General features: G+C 37.7%; 1 protein-coding gene across 4 annotated transcripts in view; it reads left to right on the top strand.

The window, feature by feature from the left end:
* The window catches only part of map2k5 (mitogen-activated protein kinase kinase 5), a 43,284-nt gene extending 27,545 nt beyond the window's left edge, over positions 1-15,739 (top strand). For 3 of the 4 annotated variants that reach the window (XM_043244632.1, XM_043244631.1, XM_043244633.1), the window contains 3 exons: positions 3,604-3,665; positions 6,511-6,556; positions 12,557-15,739. In XM_043244632.1, the coding sequence (XP_043100567.1) occupies positions 3,604-3,665; positions 6,511-6,556; positions 12,557-12,667 (219 nt within the window). In that variant the 3' untranslated portion in view covers positions 12,668-15,739. Of the gene's footprint in view, positions 1-2,972; positions 3,102-3,603; positions 3,666-6,510; positions 6,557-12,556 lie in introns of those variants that run through there. The other variant, XR_006251373.1, reaches the window with a different exon arrangement.
* Positions 15,740-15,823: the final 84 nt, after the last annotated feature.

Here is a 15,823-nt window from a genome sequence, read left to right as displayed (position 1 = left end):
CTGCATTCAGCTGACCAAGGCCTTATTACTCACTGCCACTGATTTACAACCTTAGGAGAGAGACAGTGAGAGAGAGAGAGAGAGAGAGCCCGAGACGGGAGTTGTGGGTAACTCCCCAGGACCTACTTTGAAGAGTAATCTAGTGCACAGGTCGAGAAAGAGATGGACTGAAAGAACAGGGGAAAGGAAACATTTAGAAACTGTACCTGAGAGAATATACGAAACAGGCTGAATAAAGAGGATATCTGCTCAAGAAGGACATCAAGACCAGTCAATTAGAAAAATGAGAAAGAATATTCTTTGATATTAATGTACGATCTGAGACCCATTAAATGTGTGTTTACCATCAGTAATTTTGAAAAGTTACTAGAAGGAAGAAAAAAGTGTCACAAATCATACGGGAGAAATTCAGGAAGGTCACAGGTGGTTGATGTAATAATCTGACCACTTTGAGGATGCATGAAATGATAGTCTGGCCGTCTGGTTCGAATCTTTATCTCAAGAACGCTTCATTCTTTTCCATTCCATTATGTTCTATTTTGATTTATTTGCTCTGCTCACTCGACAGCAGCTCTACACATTAACCTTTGGGCCACCAGGACATGCTTAGAGATTTTTTTTTTTTTTTTTTTTTTTTTTTTTCTCTAGTGAAACCAAAATTAGAATATCAAGAAAAGCAAAACATCAGTTCTAAACGACTGTACCTCAGTAAACCTCAGATAATTCATTTCTTAAATTAGTAGACCTAAGAGTCCTTTCACAAAGAATGCATTTTTCTCCTGCATTACGTCTAGAGTTTTTCTATTTATACGTGCTTGCTAGATGGACGTTTGACTGTTGCATTCACATCTCGTGCCTGTAGCAGCAGTTTGTGCTTGACAGCTTTCAAAAAACAATGTGTTTCGTGACATGTGTTACCGTCTATTGGCACCGTCTACCGTCTCAAGACTTTTGCATTTTTCCCCCATTCCACTACCTGTGTCTCACATTTTTGAAAGCAGAAACACATTCTGTGTGAATGGCCCCTAAGGAGGTTCGAGAGTTCATCTTTTACATCGCTTTGCACTCAAACAATCCCCAAATTCGCACCAGTCTCCTTGGTACTTTGTTAATACCAGTTTTTGGCCATGCTAATGACAAACATGAGCTTTCCATCAGAAATGACGAAGAGTCGCTGAAAATAAAGAAGTGTCATGAAGTAAATGGAAGGTTGCAGGTCGTTTATTTAATAATCTGACCACTTGGACTTCCAGAGGACACCAGTAATGACAGTCTAGCTTGTGTGAATGGCATTGTGTATGAATGTGTATGGCTGGTTTCCATGGTGACCGCAGTATATATATATATATATATAATCAGCCACAAGGCCTCGGCTAAATAATGTAAATCACGAAAGCTGTTTTTTTTTTGTTTGTTCTCTTGTTTACACTTTCACCTCTTATTTCTCTCCAGATCCCTCGATCAGGTCCAGCTCTACTTGGCGTCTTATAGTTATTGCTAGTGCACTAGGAGACACTCATTTTCAGAACGGCACTCTTGTCCATCTGCACGGCGGCTCGTTTTTTTAATTGTCCCTCTCTGGTCGTGTATTGAAACAACCCTGATGCTTCTAATAAGACTCGGGCTTAAATTCACCTCTGTAATTACTGATCTAATTTTGCCTGGTAATTGCTGCTGGGCAATTACATGTATATTTACTGCTGGTATTGTGGAGGAAGACGGGCCGTGGTCTGGCTCTGTTTGTAGTGTTGGATAATGGCAGCAAGCTGCATAATATAACAGTGCTTTCATCATCATCCTCATCATGCAGCCGCCACATCAAAGACCCTCAAATGAAGGTGTTTGTGCGTCCTCAAGTGTACATGCATCTGTTTGTGTACGTGTGTGAGGCTGTGTGCATCTCACTGTATTTATATGTGTGTTTTGGTCCAGACATGGTACATGTATGTGTACTGTGGCCCCTAGGCTGTTAGTCTTGGCTGTGTAATGATATATATATATAGCTGAACCTCTGGCATCAGCATGTTCATTTGATAAGGTGTGAGTTTCAAACTCTCTAGATCACAGAAGATGACTTGGAAGACATTGGCTTTTTTTTTTTTAAAAAAGGTTTTTCTAGTTAAATTTATTATAAATTAGTGTTATCTTTTTTTTGTGCGCCATTTAAGGAACATTTCTCTCTATTTGGGGAAAATAAATCTTGATTGCAGTTTAACATGTGCTTTTTGATACATTTGATTCAACTTGAAAATGGGATTTCATGCATTCAATTTTTGTTTAATGTTAGATTTAAAAAAATTGTAAAATACCGAATGTTGAAAAGACATTTGTCTTTAATTACGTGTTGTCAGTAATATCTCATGAACCTAAAGAATACATCACAGTGACAGTTTTTCATTTTAAATCATTTGTCAGTTTCTTTTTCAAAAAATTGTAACTGATAAATGACTTGTTTAATTATGGATTCAATTATGAACTTGGTAATGAATCACTGAATTAATCTGATTTAAACCACTGACTCCTGAGTGAGTTTAAGAGTTTTTTGAAAATATTATTAAAAAGAACCTTCATAAGAGTTTATTCAGACATTATGTTAAAAGCAAAAGCACAAACTCTAGATTGTCTCAACTTGATTTTTTTTCTTTAGTGTTTTCAGACTGCAAAAGATTGCTTGTATTGTGCAAAAAAGGCTTAATTTAATTCCGACCAAGCAGTTTCTTCTTCTCTTTGTCCCTCAGAAACAGACATATCTTAAAAGAAAATCTATTCACTTTGCCTTCCAATACACCAGTCCTTACCAAACACCTTGAATCTCAATTCTGTCTTTAACATCAAGGCTTTTGTGTCTGTGTGACACGTTGATGTCATCGATTATTTCCCCTGAGGTCATATTAATTCAAATTATGGTTATGGTTGTTATATAAATAATCTTTTCTCTAAAACAGACTGTATTTTTTTCCTTTCTTCTCTAGTCTTAGATGGGCGACAGAGAACTTAGAACAGGAACTCCAATTTTCTGAAAGTTATATTACACTGAAAATGTCTCAGAGGCGTCTGAATACATGCATGAAAGCAACAGTTACACAATTAGAAATTAACTTGTGAGTTTGACTTTATTTTTCTCGTTGCATTTGGTTTCAATTTGTCTTTTTTTTTTTTTGAAGTATCTGATTTAATTTCCTTACCCTGTTAACATCATTTGGAGGTTGAGGTCATAACTAAATGTTGTTGTGTGCCTTCTGCCTTATGAGCCTATGAATGGCTGATTGTAAGCTTTTTTGTCTGTTTGTGAGTGTCTGTCCCATGTTCTGTGTGTCAGCAGTCTTCCACTGTCCAACAAAAGAGGGGTTCAGGTGCTTCCAAAATTTAATATGCATGGCTTCTTTTGAATGTCCACACATAGAATATCTCATTATGGACTCTATCCCTTTTGCAAACTAGTCAAGGTCACACAAAATCTGTAAACTTTTTTTTTTTTTTTTTTTTTTTTTTTTTTTTTTTTTAATATAAACATCCTGTTACTTTTTTATTATATATTATGGATATTTTTGTAAATAATGATTTTGACAATATGTGTAATATATATATATACATTTTTTTTAGGATCCTCCGGTGCTTCCAATTGGTCAGTTCAGTGAGAAATTTGTCCACTTCATTACACAATGGTGAGTGTTTCCAATACCGACCGAACACCTGTTTCTTCTCTTCTACCTCTCATAAATAAATAAATCCTTATTATGTTGTAATGAATTTGCATTGATAATCCACAACACAAACTATAAAAAAAAACATGTTATTGTAGCAAATCAGCTCACTAAGGGAAATGTATATAAATAATTACAGTTAATTCTTATTAACTGCAATTATTTATATCAGCTGCCAGTAATAACAGAACTATATTGCCATCAACTAATCTTTCATTCAGCGAACATTCAGTGTAAGTTCATATAATTCTAAGAAAGGATATTTTCATGGCCACAGAAAATACCTTCCTACAGTATCAATGCATCAGATCATGCAGCAAAGGCCGAAATCATAAAGGGAAATTAATTTGCAAGGCAGAACCAGAAAATGATGTGATTTGTGCGTTTTATCAACTAAACACTAACTCACTTAACTGAAAACACAAGCATAAATACAAGTGATAAGACTAGAAGGTACACCATCAGGGAAAGCAGAGAAGGAAGCTATGAAAAGAGTCCGTTGCACCGGCTCTGGGCTCGTCACCCGGAGATGAGAGGGTGATGAGAGACCAGTGTGAATTAATAAGAGGAAAGCCCATTGTTGAGGACATTATGTGCCTTTCCAAAGTTAGAGTAGCCCTGTCCACATACCTTTAAGCAATAAACTAGTGTTATCAGATGGGTTGCCATGGAACCAGAGGTCTGTTCTGCCTTTCTGAGGTGTTAGCTGCATTTCGGGGGAAGGGTACCCAGACCCCTCATAGTTTCACTTTTAGTGGCCCTTTGGATGAGTGCATTAAAGATTATTTAATTATATATATATATTTCTGAATCATGTGACATTGAAGACTGGAGTAATGGTTGTCATTAAAATACAATTATACTAACTGTAATAATATTTCCCAATATTACTGTTTACTGAAGTAATTTGCAACCTCTCCTTTCTTCATGTCTTGTATAAAACACACAGTGATGAAACGCACAGTAGCCTTTCCTGGGTCTACACACCAGACCGTACAGTAGACTAGCTATGCACAACAGTAAATATTTACTCAACATCTGTCCCTAGTTTACCGACCTTGCTTTCTCAAACACATCCGCACTCAAATTCGCCTTCCACAGGTCATGCCCCAAGAAACCAGAATTCCCCACCAACCTCTTTTGCCTGAGGGCATGGTGGGTGAAGCCAGATGTTTTGGGATTTGTTTAGCAGCTGATGTTTACCTGCAACACGCTTTATTTACACAAACAGGTCACCCGGCTCACTTGTGCCACCCCTGCCTGGCACTGCTCTTCCAACATCCTTTTCTATTATTAGCCTGCTCTGAGTGTGTGTGTCATTCATCATGGTCCAAATGGGCCCCTCTGTAGGCCGCTCTGTCCCTGTAATCCCTCCCATTTCTTATCTGGGTCAGCTTGACTAATTTACTTGCACTTAGGTGTGATCTGTGCCAAGGAGAATTGATAATTACTTACCTCTCCCTTTATCACTTTGAGATGCAGTTATATTAACCTCAACAGTGCAATGATAAAGAGGGTGTGAAGATAAAGATGGTGTAGAAGATATAATAATCTGCATCTATTAAGAAATATGTGTTTTTATTTTGGTTGTTTATTGAATTTTTCCTTTTTCTTTAGTTTAAAAGAAGATTGACACTAAACTAAACTCGGCTTTTTCGCTTATTCCAGGGTTTCTCACATCAGAAACCTAAATTTAGGAACATGTTACATGATTTATGTGTGCATAGTCACAATCCTATTAAGAAAATGACAGCACATTTGCTGACTCCTGCGTCTTGTACGACGGTCACAGACATTATTTAGAGTTCATCCGGTCTCAAAAGTAAAACCTTGCAGAAAACCTAACAAATTGTTAGCTATATAGAGCATGCATGTGCAAATATTAAATATTATACTAGATTTGTTATAATAAAGGCCTTAAGATACACTGTATACTGTAACAGGATTAAAGTTGGTGTTTGTGGCAATACCAGGTACTTGAAAAAGTCCTTGAATCTGGTGTTCAGATAAAAGTCTGAAGCCTAAATTTGTCAAATCTTGTTCTGTTTCTAGCTGACTGTGTGCAGCACCTGCTGCTATAAAGTCATTCGATGCTCTTTCAAACACAGCGACTAAAGTTTATTTTTCACAAGGTCCCTGATCGCTTCAGTCTGACCTTAACAGTTTCAGTGGCACATTTTGACATGGATTGTTTTGTGAACTTGAGTTGAGGGATTGGTATTGAAGGGGATGCGCACTCGCAGTGCAAATATAGACACTGTCTATATGAGAGGCCTTAAAAGCACAGCAGGAAAAATGGCCCATCTAATTGTGATCCGTTTAAAAGGTCAAAATGAAGTTGAATAAAAATCAGGAAATTGAAATAGTTTTGTGCACAAAAACCTGATTAATGTTAAAAGTATTGAATGGGATAAAATTACAAAATATATTTTATATCAGTCCTTTAAAAGCCTGTGTAAAGATTAAATCCCTTAAATTGGCCAAAATTTGCTAAAAAACATACTGTTAGTGTAAATCTTTTAATTGGCACCGTATCACATTCATAGTAAGTATCACTGAAGCTTTAACCCATAAACCCTTGCTTTTTTAATACTGGGTTAAGAAAAACGATTCCGAATGAGTAGAGAAATTCTTTCTGCCCCCATTTGATGAGCAAAGCAGGTAAGTCAAGGTTTGGCCTCCTCATTCATATCTCAAGGAGTTCTGATATGTTTCTTTTGCATTCATTCTTTTGAATTAATAGAGGACGATTAAATACTACATGCAGAATCACATATAATGACCACTTCTGCCTTTGTTCCCGCAGTATGAGGAAGCAACCCAAAGAAAGACCAGCTCCAAACAATCTCATGGTGAGTCTCCTTTGCGCTCTTTCACATTTTCCCCCAAAGTCCATATCAGCCTTCAACAGGATTAGAACATGAAATGCCAATTATTGGAGTAAGTAAATGGGTGTATTTGATGGTAGGAAGGCCTTTGTTGGGACTCTGTGTAAGGCTTTGGGTAAAACCTTGACCTTTTTGTTTTTTGTTTGAAAACTTCATCTCTGTTGTGTTATATACTCTACCATGCAAGCATCTTCTAGAACCATCGGTCTATTGATTTGAATTTTTGAAGTGTTGTGTGACTCTGCTGTAAAATGCCAAAAAGCATCTTTGTGTTTTTCTTCTGCATTAATGGGAGAGTGCTATGTGTATTTGTGAAGGACACACTATTAGTTGCTATCAGATAAAAAGGGGCTTGAGCATTGTTATAATAATCGCCTCTAAATTTTTCAATTTAAATTACATTTGATTGTGCTTTTGGTATTCTATACACTTCTTGAGCCTTCTCCTATTAGGAGATATAAAAAGGGAACTTTCACCGTTTCATGAAGAGAACTTTTACCGATGCGAATCCGTAACTCCGCGTTCTCGTGGAAAATAACACGGGTCAGTTATTTATGTTATCATTTTAAATATATATAGGTATATAGTATAGGTTAATTTTACGTCACAGTACTTGCTGTTATACCTGATTTACGGAGTTTCAAAATAATGGCCGCTATCTACCAGCATTACCAAGCTTGGAAGAGCCAGGATAAATTTACACCTACGATAGCTTTGTGGTGAGTAAATTATGGGGTCATTTTAATTTTGGGTTCAGGAATTCAGTCCACAGCCTCTAATGCTTTTCGACTGCCTACACTGGACATGACTAAGCGACTGCTGCAGATCATTTGAACTTTGAGTCAGTAAATGGTCACTATATGTCATGAATAGAGCTGCTTACCGTCAGGGTTATGTCGTGGAACAACCACTGTAGACAGCATCGCTGATTATAATGGGTTCTACTGTATTGTGTCACATCGCGCTGCACCGCTCATGTCTGGTGTTGATGCGGCATTAATTCTGTTACTGTGCCATTTGAAACAACTCAAGTTTCCCAGCGCCTTGGCTGACTAGGTTGCGTGTCGGTTCACACTGTCACAGATGTTAGCACTCAGAGCCTTTAAAAGCTGTCGGCACAGCAGCTCCACGGACAGCGCAGTCCACAGAGATCTGACTGCTAATGCAGAGAGCATGAGTGTGATACCTGCGCTTCAGTCTGTGCTCACTCACTGTCCAGTTAAACTCTATCAGGAGGAAGATAGACAGACAGACTCCACTTAGCATGCAACTCATCGCTCTGGGAACAAATAAAAAAAAAAATCCGGTAACATCAGTTATTAAAACACATACCAGTGGGGTTTTTTTTAAATCAGTTCTTATTCATTTAGCAGGGATGTATTAAACAGATTAAGTGACATTTATAATTTTACATTTCTATTAAAATGTATATTCTATAAAAAAAATCTGTGTATTATCAAATATGATTTGCCACTGACCAAGTCAGCAAAATAATATAATTCCTGAAGACTGGTGTAATGCATGCTGATAATTCAGCTTTTGTATCATAGAAGTAAATTACATTTAAAAGTATATTTGATTAGAATACATTTCTTTTGAATTGTACAAATAGTTGAACTCCTACTCTATTATTGATTAGTCAAATGCAGCCGCTGAAACATCATATTCAAAGAAATGAATACATCTTACAGATCCTAAGCTTCTGAATCATTGTGTGTGTGTTTATATTTTTAGGGTCTTAATATTAGAAAAACAGGGTTTAAGTTAGACACGGTGCAGTGAGTGACATCTTTCATTCTCATTGTCACTCAACCTTTTAGCACCTTTTGTCCCCTCCTGGCCTCTGCCATCCCCCCTTCCCTGTGGGCTATCCAGGGGGCTCAGCTGCCGCAGATTTGAGCCTCAGCCAGAGACAAAAAGCTGAAAGAGTCCCACTAACTCGCCGAATCTGTCACAGAGCTCCTGGAGCCACCCCCACGTTTCCTGATTGTGTGGGCTGATGAGCTAAGCAGCGATTGCTTATGTTCATGTGTTTTAAGACCCATGGGAGCGGCCCTTAAAAAGACACGCAGTCTCGCTGAATGCCAGCGGCCCGTGCCGTGGGGATTCGGATGAGAACAGGCTTTGAAAGCCCTCTGACACTGCTCTGATGACTTGTTTACACATTAGCACGCTGAGGAGCTTCTTGAACTCCCCCGAGGGTAATCCTACCTTTTAGCTCTCTGACACTGTGTCTGTCTGCCATCCCTCTCTCTCTCTCTCTCGCCCACATCCCTGAGGATGGGGGTCTTCAAAGCTGCCGGACTCTTTTTGCCACAAAGACTTGATCAAATGTTAGAGATCAGATCGTCAGAATAAATCAATCAGTTCTAATTTAGCTTGGGCAGTTATCGGAGTTTGATAAGGCACTTTATATGCAGTTGTCCTTATAAAGAAATATTAGAAATATTCAACAGTTTCTATTCCGATTCCTCTTAATGATTCTATTTTACATTAGTGTAATCCAGTGACATTAAAGGAAATTGCTGACAAAATCAATAGTATTTACACTATCATTCAAACGTTTGAATGTTTTTAAAAGCAAGCTCTTATGCTCACCAAGGCTGCATTTATTTGATTAAAAAAACAGTAATACGGAAATATTGTGGTATTACAATTCCATAACTACTTAAAAAAATTATTTTATGGGTAATGAAGGGATCATATTTTGATATTTTGGTTCATATTATGGGAGTCCCCAACAACTTTGAAATGCATTCAGGGTCAATAAAACATTTTCATTGTCTTATAGGCGTTTTTCATGGAACGTAAAGTTACCCATTATGTTTACACATACACATAGGGAGGATGAGCATGAACTGAAAATAAATGAACATCTGTAAGTACTTTATTTCAGTAAATAAACACACCATATTAACTTTAATCCACCGAAGTTATTCTACTCTTTTGATTTGTGATTAAGGCTAGAAGGGATACAGCAGTCGTTATCCGTATTTTATCTTTTCGAAAGCGGCACCTAGTGGCCAAGAATGAAATCACATTTTCATTTAGACCAATGCAAAAAGACCAACAAGTGGGCGGGCAGTATTTTCAGATTTAAAACTTTTCATTCACTTATAGCTGTGTAACACACTGCATAAAAAGTCATATCCATAATAGGGTATATTTATATTTAATATATTTTAAAACGTCATTCATGTCTGTGATGGCAAAATAAAATTTTCAGGAGTCATTACTACGGCCTTCAGAAATCAAGAAATGTAACAAGATTTCTTCTAATCAATGCTTAAAAACAGTTGTGCTTCCTAATGTTTTTGTGAAAATTGTGAGAACTTTTTCTCAGAATTCTTTTTATGAATAGAAAGTTCAGAAGAAGAGCATTTAGTTCAATGTCCCGATCAAAGTCAAGATCAACTGAATACTATAATAATAAAAGTATTATTACATATAACTTACCCCAGCTTTTAACTACTTTACCAATGCTGATTTAAATCCTATAGTTCTAAGCTGTATGTTTTAATAAAACAAAAACCTAGACTATAAGTGTCAAGCAATATTTGTATCTGTTTAGTTTTTTTTGAAAACACCTGTTTTGGAGCTCTGTCTGAGAAATCAGTGGCTCTTGAGATGTTTGTTTGATAGGTGCCAGCTAACCACCCCGTCTCACTCACAGATGTAGTCTTAGCTTAACTATAATTGAAGCAGGCTCACCCTGCAGCTTTTTAATCCAGATAGATGGTCTGTCCCATGGTGACTGCTGAATTAAAAGATCAGCATTTATGAAATCTTAACATTGTCCAAGAGCTCATATACATCGTCTTGTATCCAGTGGGAGCGGGTCGTTAGTATGCAAATCTGAAAAGACTTTCACCTTCCTTAGTCTGTTTCTCTCTCTCGGCTTCAATATCGGCCCTGTGCACACACACACACACACACACACACACACACACACACACACACACACACACACAATGACACGCATTACGCAGAGCTGTCGCTGTTCGCCAACACATTCTAATGAGGTGATGACCAACCACTTGTTATAATTGCTTTGGACTCCTTTTAATTTTCAAGCTTATTAATCATATGTAGAGTTATTTAAAATTGCATAAATTAATCTTAGATTAAAAAGCCTTTAACAGACTCAAAACAATTAAAGAGAGAGGTGAGATTTCCCCTGGGTTTGGCAGTTTTACTTTAATAGAGAATTCAGGTGATTATCACACTTTGATATGGGGCTGTGATTAATGTAGCCACACTTTTAAATGAGATTTTCACATTTATTTATTTTTTTGTTCACGTGTCGGAAAGGTAAAGCCGGAAGACGATAATGACCTAACTAACAGAGTATTTATACGGCCTCTCCACTCGGCAAGTGTGCTAAGTTAGCAGCAGGTGGGTTAATTAATGGAGGTCCTGTTTCTGGCATGCTCCAGCACACACCCAACAGAGGGACACACAGGTGGTGTGGTTTGTGTGTTTGTGATCCGTCTCAGCACAGCCAAACAAGCAGGTGACCATCTAAGCTCTGATTTATTTCAGGTCAGCAGAGACGCATCCTAATGTATGCGTGTTTGCATTAGGTAGCGGACCTGCACATCAATTTGCTTTTTGCTAGATACACGGTTATTATAAAGCTCTTTTTTTTTCCATGAACCGAAATAAATAACTGTTGGCTTAAAAAATACAATAGTATATACAGGTAAAATAATGAAATAACGGCAATAGCAAAAATATCTCTATCTAGTTACTAAGGCTATATTTGTCATTGTAATAAGTTAATGTACTTTTTATACTAAAAAAATTTAAACAAATAAATATCAAATATAGAATAAAAACTGATTCAAAATATAAAAATAAAAATACATAAAAAATTATTGTCTTAGAAATACTAAAATGTTGCTAATGTGCTTAGACTAGTTTTCTTATTACCTTTTCAAATGCCTTATGTAATAATTGCATTATTTTACTAATTTCCCAGAAATATGAAAATTATATTTAAAATAATATATACAGCTGTGTTATCTTTTCCAATAAACAGCAATTTGGCCTTAAATTTTAAACGCTTTAAAATGTACTCTACGGCTTAAGAGTTTTTTTGAGTTGAGAAAACTCAAAAATCTGCTGAAACTGGTTGCTTTAAACGCAACTTGTCGATAGTTGACGAATTGTGAGATGAACTCTCTCCTCTGTGTGTCGTGGGGTCGCAGCCTCACCTGAGCAGGAGCGAGCAGAGCTGCTATGACTGCAGCGGGTCTGCTTGAGAAGCTGGCAGCGAGGCCGTGTGATTGATGAGATGGGTGGCTGGTAGAGTCGCCCCTCAGGACTGCCCTCTCCGGCACTCCAGCACTGAGAGTGATTAACCTCACTGTGGCACAGGCAGAGCTCACCATTAAGAGGACAGAACGATTGATGGTAGAGCGTTGTCCTCGTTGAGAGAGAAAGAAGGAAAGAACGAGAGAGGATGCTGTAGTGGTGAAGATCATCAAAGGTGTTCAGTCTGCGTCAAATGAACATCAGATTAAGAAACGGTTGTTTGTTTACTGACTTTCAAGCTTTTCAGTTCAGCTTGTATGTGTTCACAATTAAGGCTCCCTAATGTGTTTGGATCACTGTCCTTCAATTGTAAGCGGAACTATTTAATGCCAAGTTGGTACTTGAGATGCTTCGCGGCAGAAAAATCAGAAACATTTATGTTGCTCAATCTGTGACAGGTTTATCTCTGAATATAGAATAGAAAATCAGTTGTTATCACCTTGACATGAACATAACTGAAATCTCTAAACTGTATCTGTCTTTTTTATTTTTATGGCACACCACAGTAAGACGTATCATTTCAGAATGATGTGCTTTAAACAGGAACGTAATTGTTGTTCAGTCTCCATTAATAATTTATATTGCGTTTATGTATCAGTGAAGAATAATTTAGCTCATATAATGATTTTTTTTCTTTTCTCCCTTCAGGACCACCCCTTCATCATGCAATATAATGATGGCAACACGGAGGTGGTGTCCATGTGGGTGTGCCGCAGCCTAGAGGAGCGCAAAAGCCATCAAGCACAGAGACTCATGTGAACGGGCCGCGGCACCGGATGGAATTCTGGGATAATACGGTGTCCAGATTTCCTCACTTTACTCTTCCACTGAACCTAGAGAAGCAGCGGCTGATCTCACACACAGCACCTCTGTTAATGGTGCAAAGCGAGAGAACCGCTACGAGTCTAATGCAGATTATGCTAGCATCCTGCAGACGAGGATGTTGGTTTGCGTCGATGCAGATCTTTAACTTTGTTCTCCTGCACTTGGTTTCTTTTCACTTTCTGTGCAGATTCCAAAAGTAAATGTTTTGGCAGAAGATCCTTGCGGGGGGGCTGTTGCTTGCTCGACTCGGATTTAGTTCCTGTGGGTTTAGATATGAAAGAAAATATAGTCTCTGTCTATAGCTAAAGCAACAATCTGGCTTTGCCAAAACATTGTGGGCATGTCATAAATCATCTGGGTTTTTAAGCGCATGGGCTTGTGTCTAGCATTGCTCCTCGCTGCAGTGCAAGTCATGCTGCTGTTGTTTTAAAAGCCACTTTTTGTTGAGTTTCACAAATGGCCTGCCAGTTGTGGCAATAAACCATTGAAGATGTAAAGAATGTGATGCCTTGTTATGGTGGAAGGCTCATGTGGATGAGCTTCTAGATTAGTTTCCTACTGCTGCTGACTGTAATGATACAGTGGGTTTGGTTTTAGCCCTCATTCAGCATAAGCCCTCCTGTGAACTTTATTCAAGGGCTTCATGGAAATTGGTTTATTCTCTCTTTTAAGGTCATTTTATACACTTTTAGCTCTATGTACACTACCGTTTAAAAGTTTGTAATTCATACAATTTTTTTTTTTTGTATGCAGTAAGGAAGAATTACATTTTACAAAAATAACAGTAGAGACAATATTACAGAGGATTTCTGTTGCAAATAAATGTAAAAAAAAAGTACCCTGTTTGCCTCAAAGAAGCAGCACAACTGTTTTCAACACTGATAATAAGTCATTTTTGAAGAATCATGTGACACTGAAGACTAGAGCAATGCCTGCTGTAAATTCAGCTCTGCCGTTGCAGGAATAAGTTGTCTTTTAAAACATAAATGGTACTAATATTTCACAGCATTACAGTTTTACTATATTTGTGATCAGATAAATGATGCCACAGTGAACATAAGAGACCACTTTCAAAAATATTTAGAAATCTTACCAACCACAAACTCTTAAGCCGTAGAGTACGTTTTAAAGCGTCGGTCTCAAACTCGGTTCCTGGAAGATCACAGCTCTGTAGAGTTTAGCTCCAAGCAGTGCCAAATCACACCTGCTTGGAAGTTTCTAGTAATCCTAAAGACTTTGATTAGCTGGATCAGGTGTGTTTGATTAGGGTTGGAGCAAAACTGAGCCGTGGCCCTCCAGGAATAGGCCCTTTTCACATGACGTCATGCAACTTCCGTTCTGACTCGAAGCAGGGCATTCTTTCTTCCGTCAGCTTGAAGTCGAGGGAGGAGTTGGAGTCTTTATTGTAATTAGATGTGTTTCTCAAAATATAAACGTAAACAGAAAGCCTTTTCATTTAGTCATTTCTGTCCTGCTTTATTCAGCGCCTGTATGCCCAAGAATAGTTCAGCATTAGCTTGTACTATTAAAATATCAAAAAAATGTTGTGTATGATCACCGTAGCACCATTTTGGAGAGTATGCACTGAAGGCAAACTACACTCTAAGAAATAAAGGTACAAATGCTGTCACTGGGACTAATATTTTTGGGACTAATAAAATGCTGTAGCTTTTTAAAAGGTACACTTTTGTACCTATTAGGTTCAGATATGTATACTTATGTACCTTTTAAGTACTAATATGTACCAAAATGGACCCTTTAGGTACAAACATGTACCTTTTGAAAAGATACCTCCAGATACCTGACAGTTATTGTAGTTTTATTCTGAGAGTGTATGTACGCTCTTCTGTCAGCCGTCATTCACTTTCTATGTGTATTTACAAAAATATTAACATCCTTGTGGCTCGGCGGGCACAGCGTATTCTCCAAAATGGTGCTACAGTGATGGGGAGAGATACCAAGGAGACTAATTATTGCATAACAAATCATTATTTTCTTTTTGCTATTTGCATACAAAAAGTATTCTTCATAAAATTCAAGGTTGAACCACTGATGGCAGATGTTGACGATGTCTGCCGGACCTTTGGCGGTCCATAAGACAGTCTCAAGTCTCCCAGCCTTCATCTAAAATATCTTAAATTGTGCTCAGGACGAACAAAGATTTTATTTTGGAACGACAACATTTTCAATTTGGCGTAGACTGTCCCTTCAATATTACACAGCAAATCGATCTACTCAGTATTTTCTACATAAGTTTTTAATGAAAGAAAATCTCTAAAATGATCTTCAGGTTGGAAACCAGACGAAAGCCTGTGTATTCTTCGATCACATTAGCAGATGCAGATTAGCACAGCAGGTGCAAGAAGGACAGTAGTGACTCATAGCACCCTTTTCAACCTGAATTCCCGTTTCTCTTATGCTTTAAACTAGAAACTAATAAAACCGTGAACAATGTTTCATAGCAGCATGTGTATCTCAATTCACCGATTCAACTTACTGTTAAGTCTGCCTTCGGCAAATCAGCAAGCTCCTTACTTTAACCACATCAGGCCATCACATCTGACTTCCTTTTTTATATTTAAGCGCCACGTTAATGTCTTGTCAGTATTACCTTTCAAATGCAAGTGCCAGATATTTCATTTAGATACTGTGATTCATCCCTGCTTCTTGAAAAAATATCTGAAAACTATTACCCCAGTGGATATGACTGCCATCACACAGAAGAAGAGCATTTTATGTCATGGAGAATGTGTATCGTTCTGAAATGTAGTTGTCACGTACCGAAGCCAAATACATTATTACATTGTTGTTGTTTTTTGTTAAGCTGTATTGTAAGTTATATTGTTTGTTGCACCCGTTTCTTAATATGCACAGCTGTTTCGAATTCATTTCTTCGTGTTAATGACAACTGGCCAAAACTAAATCAGTCGAGGAACAAAAACAACCCTGTGACTAGCTGGGGTTTGCACATAAGTGATTTTTCCCAATAAAACCTTTCAGATCTCATCGCTTCTCTTGTCTTCATGTTTCAGGACAGCGCAAACTAGGTTTACATGAGACGGTACGTGGTGCTGGCTCTATGTTCTCTGA

Source organism: Puntigrus tetrazona, chromosome 7 (assembly GCF_018831695.1).
Source record: "Puntigrus tetrazona isolate hp1 chromosome 7, ASM1883169v1, whole genome shotgun sequence".
In the NCBI taxonomy this organism is placed as follows: domain Eukaryota; kingdom Metazoa; phylum Chordata; class Actinopteri; order Cypriniformes; family Cyprinidae; genus Puntigrus; species Puntigrus tetrazona.
Note: the sequence above shows the minus strand (reverse complement) of the source record. Positions and strands in the feature narration are given on the sequence as shown.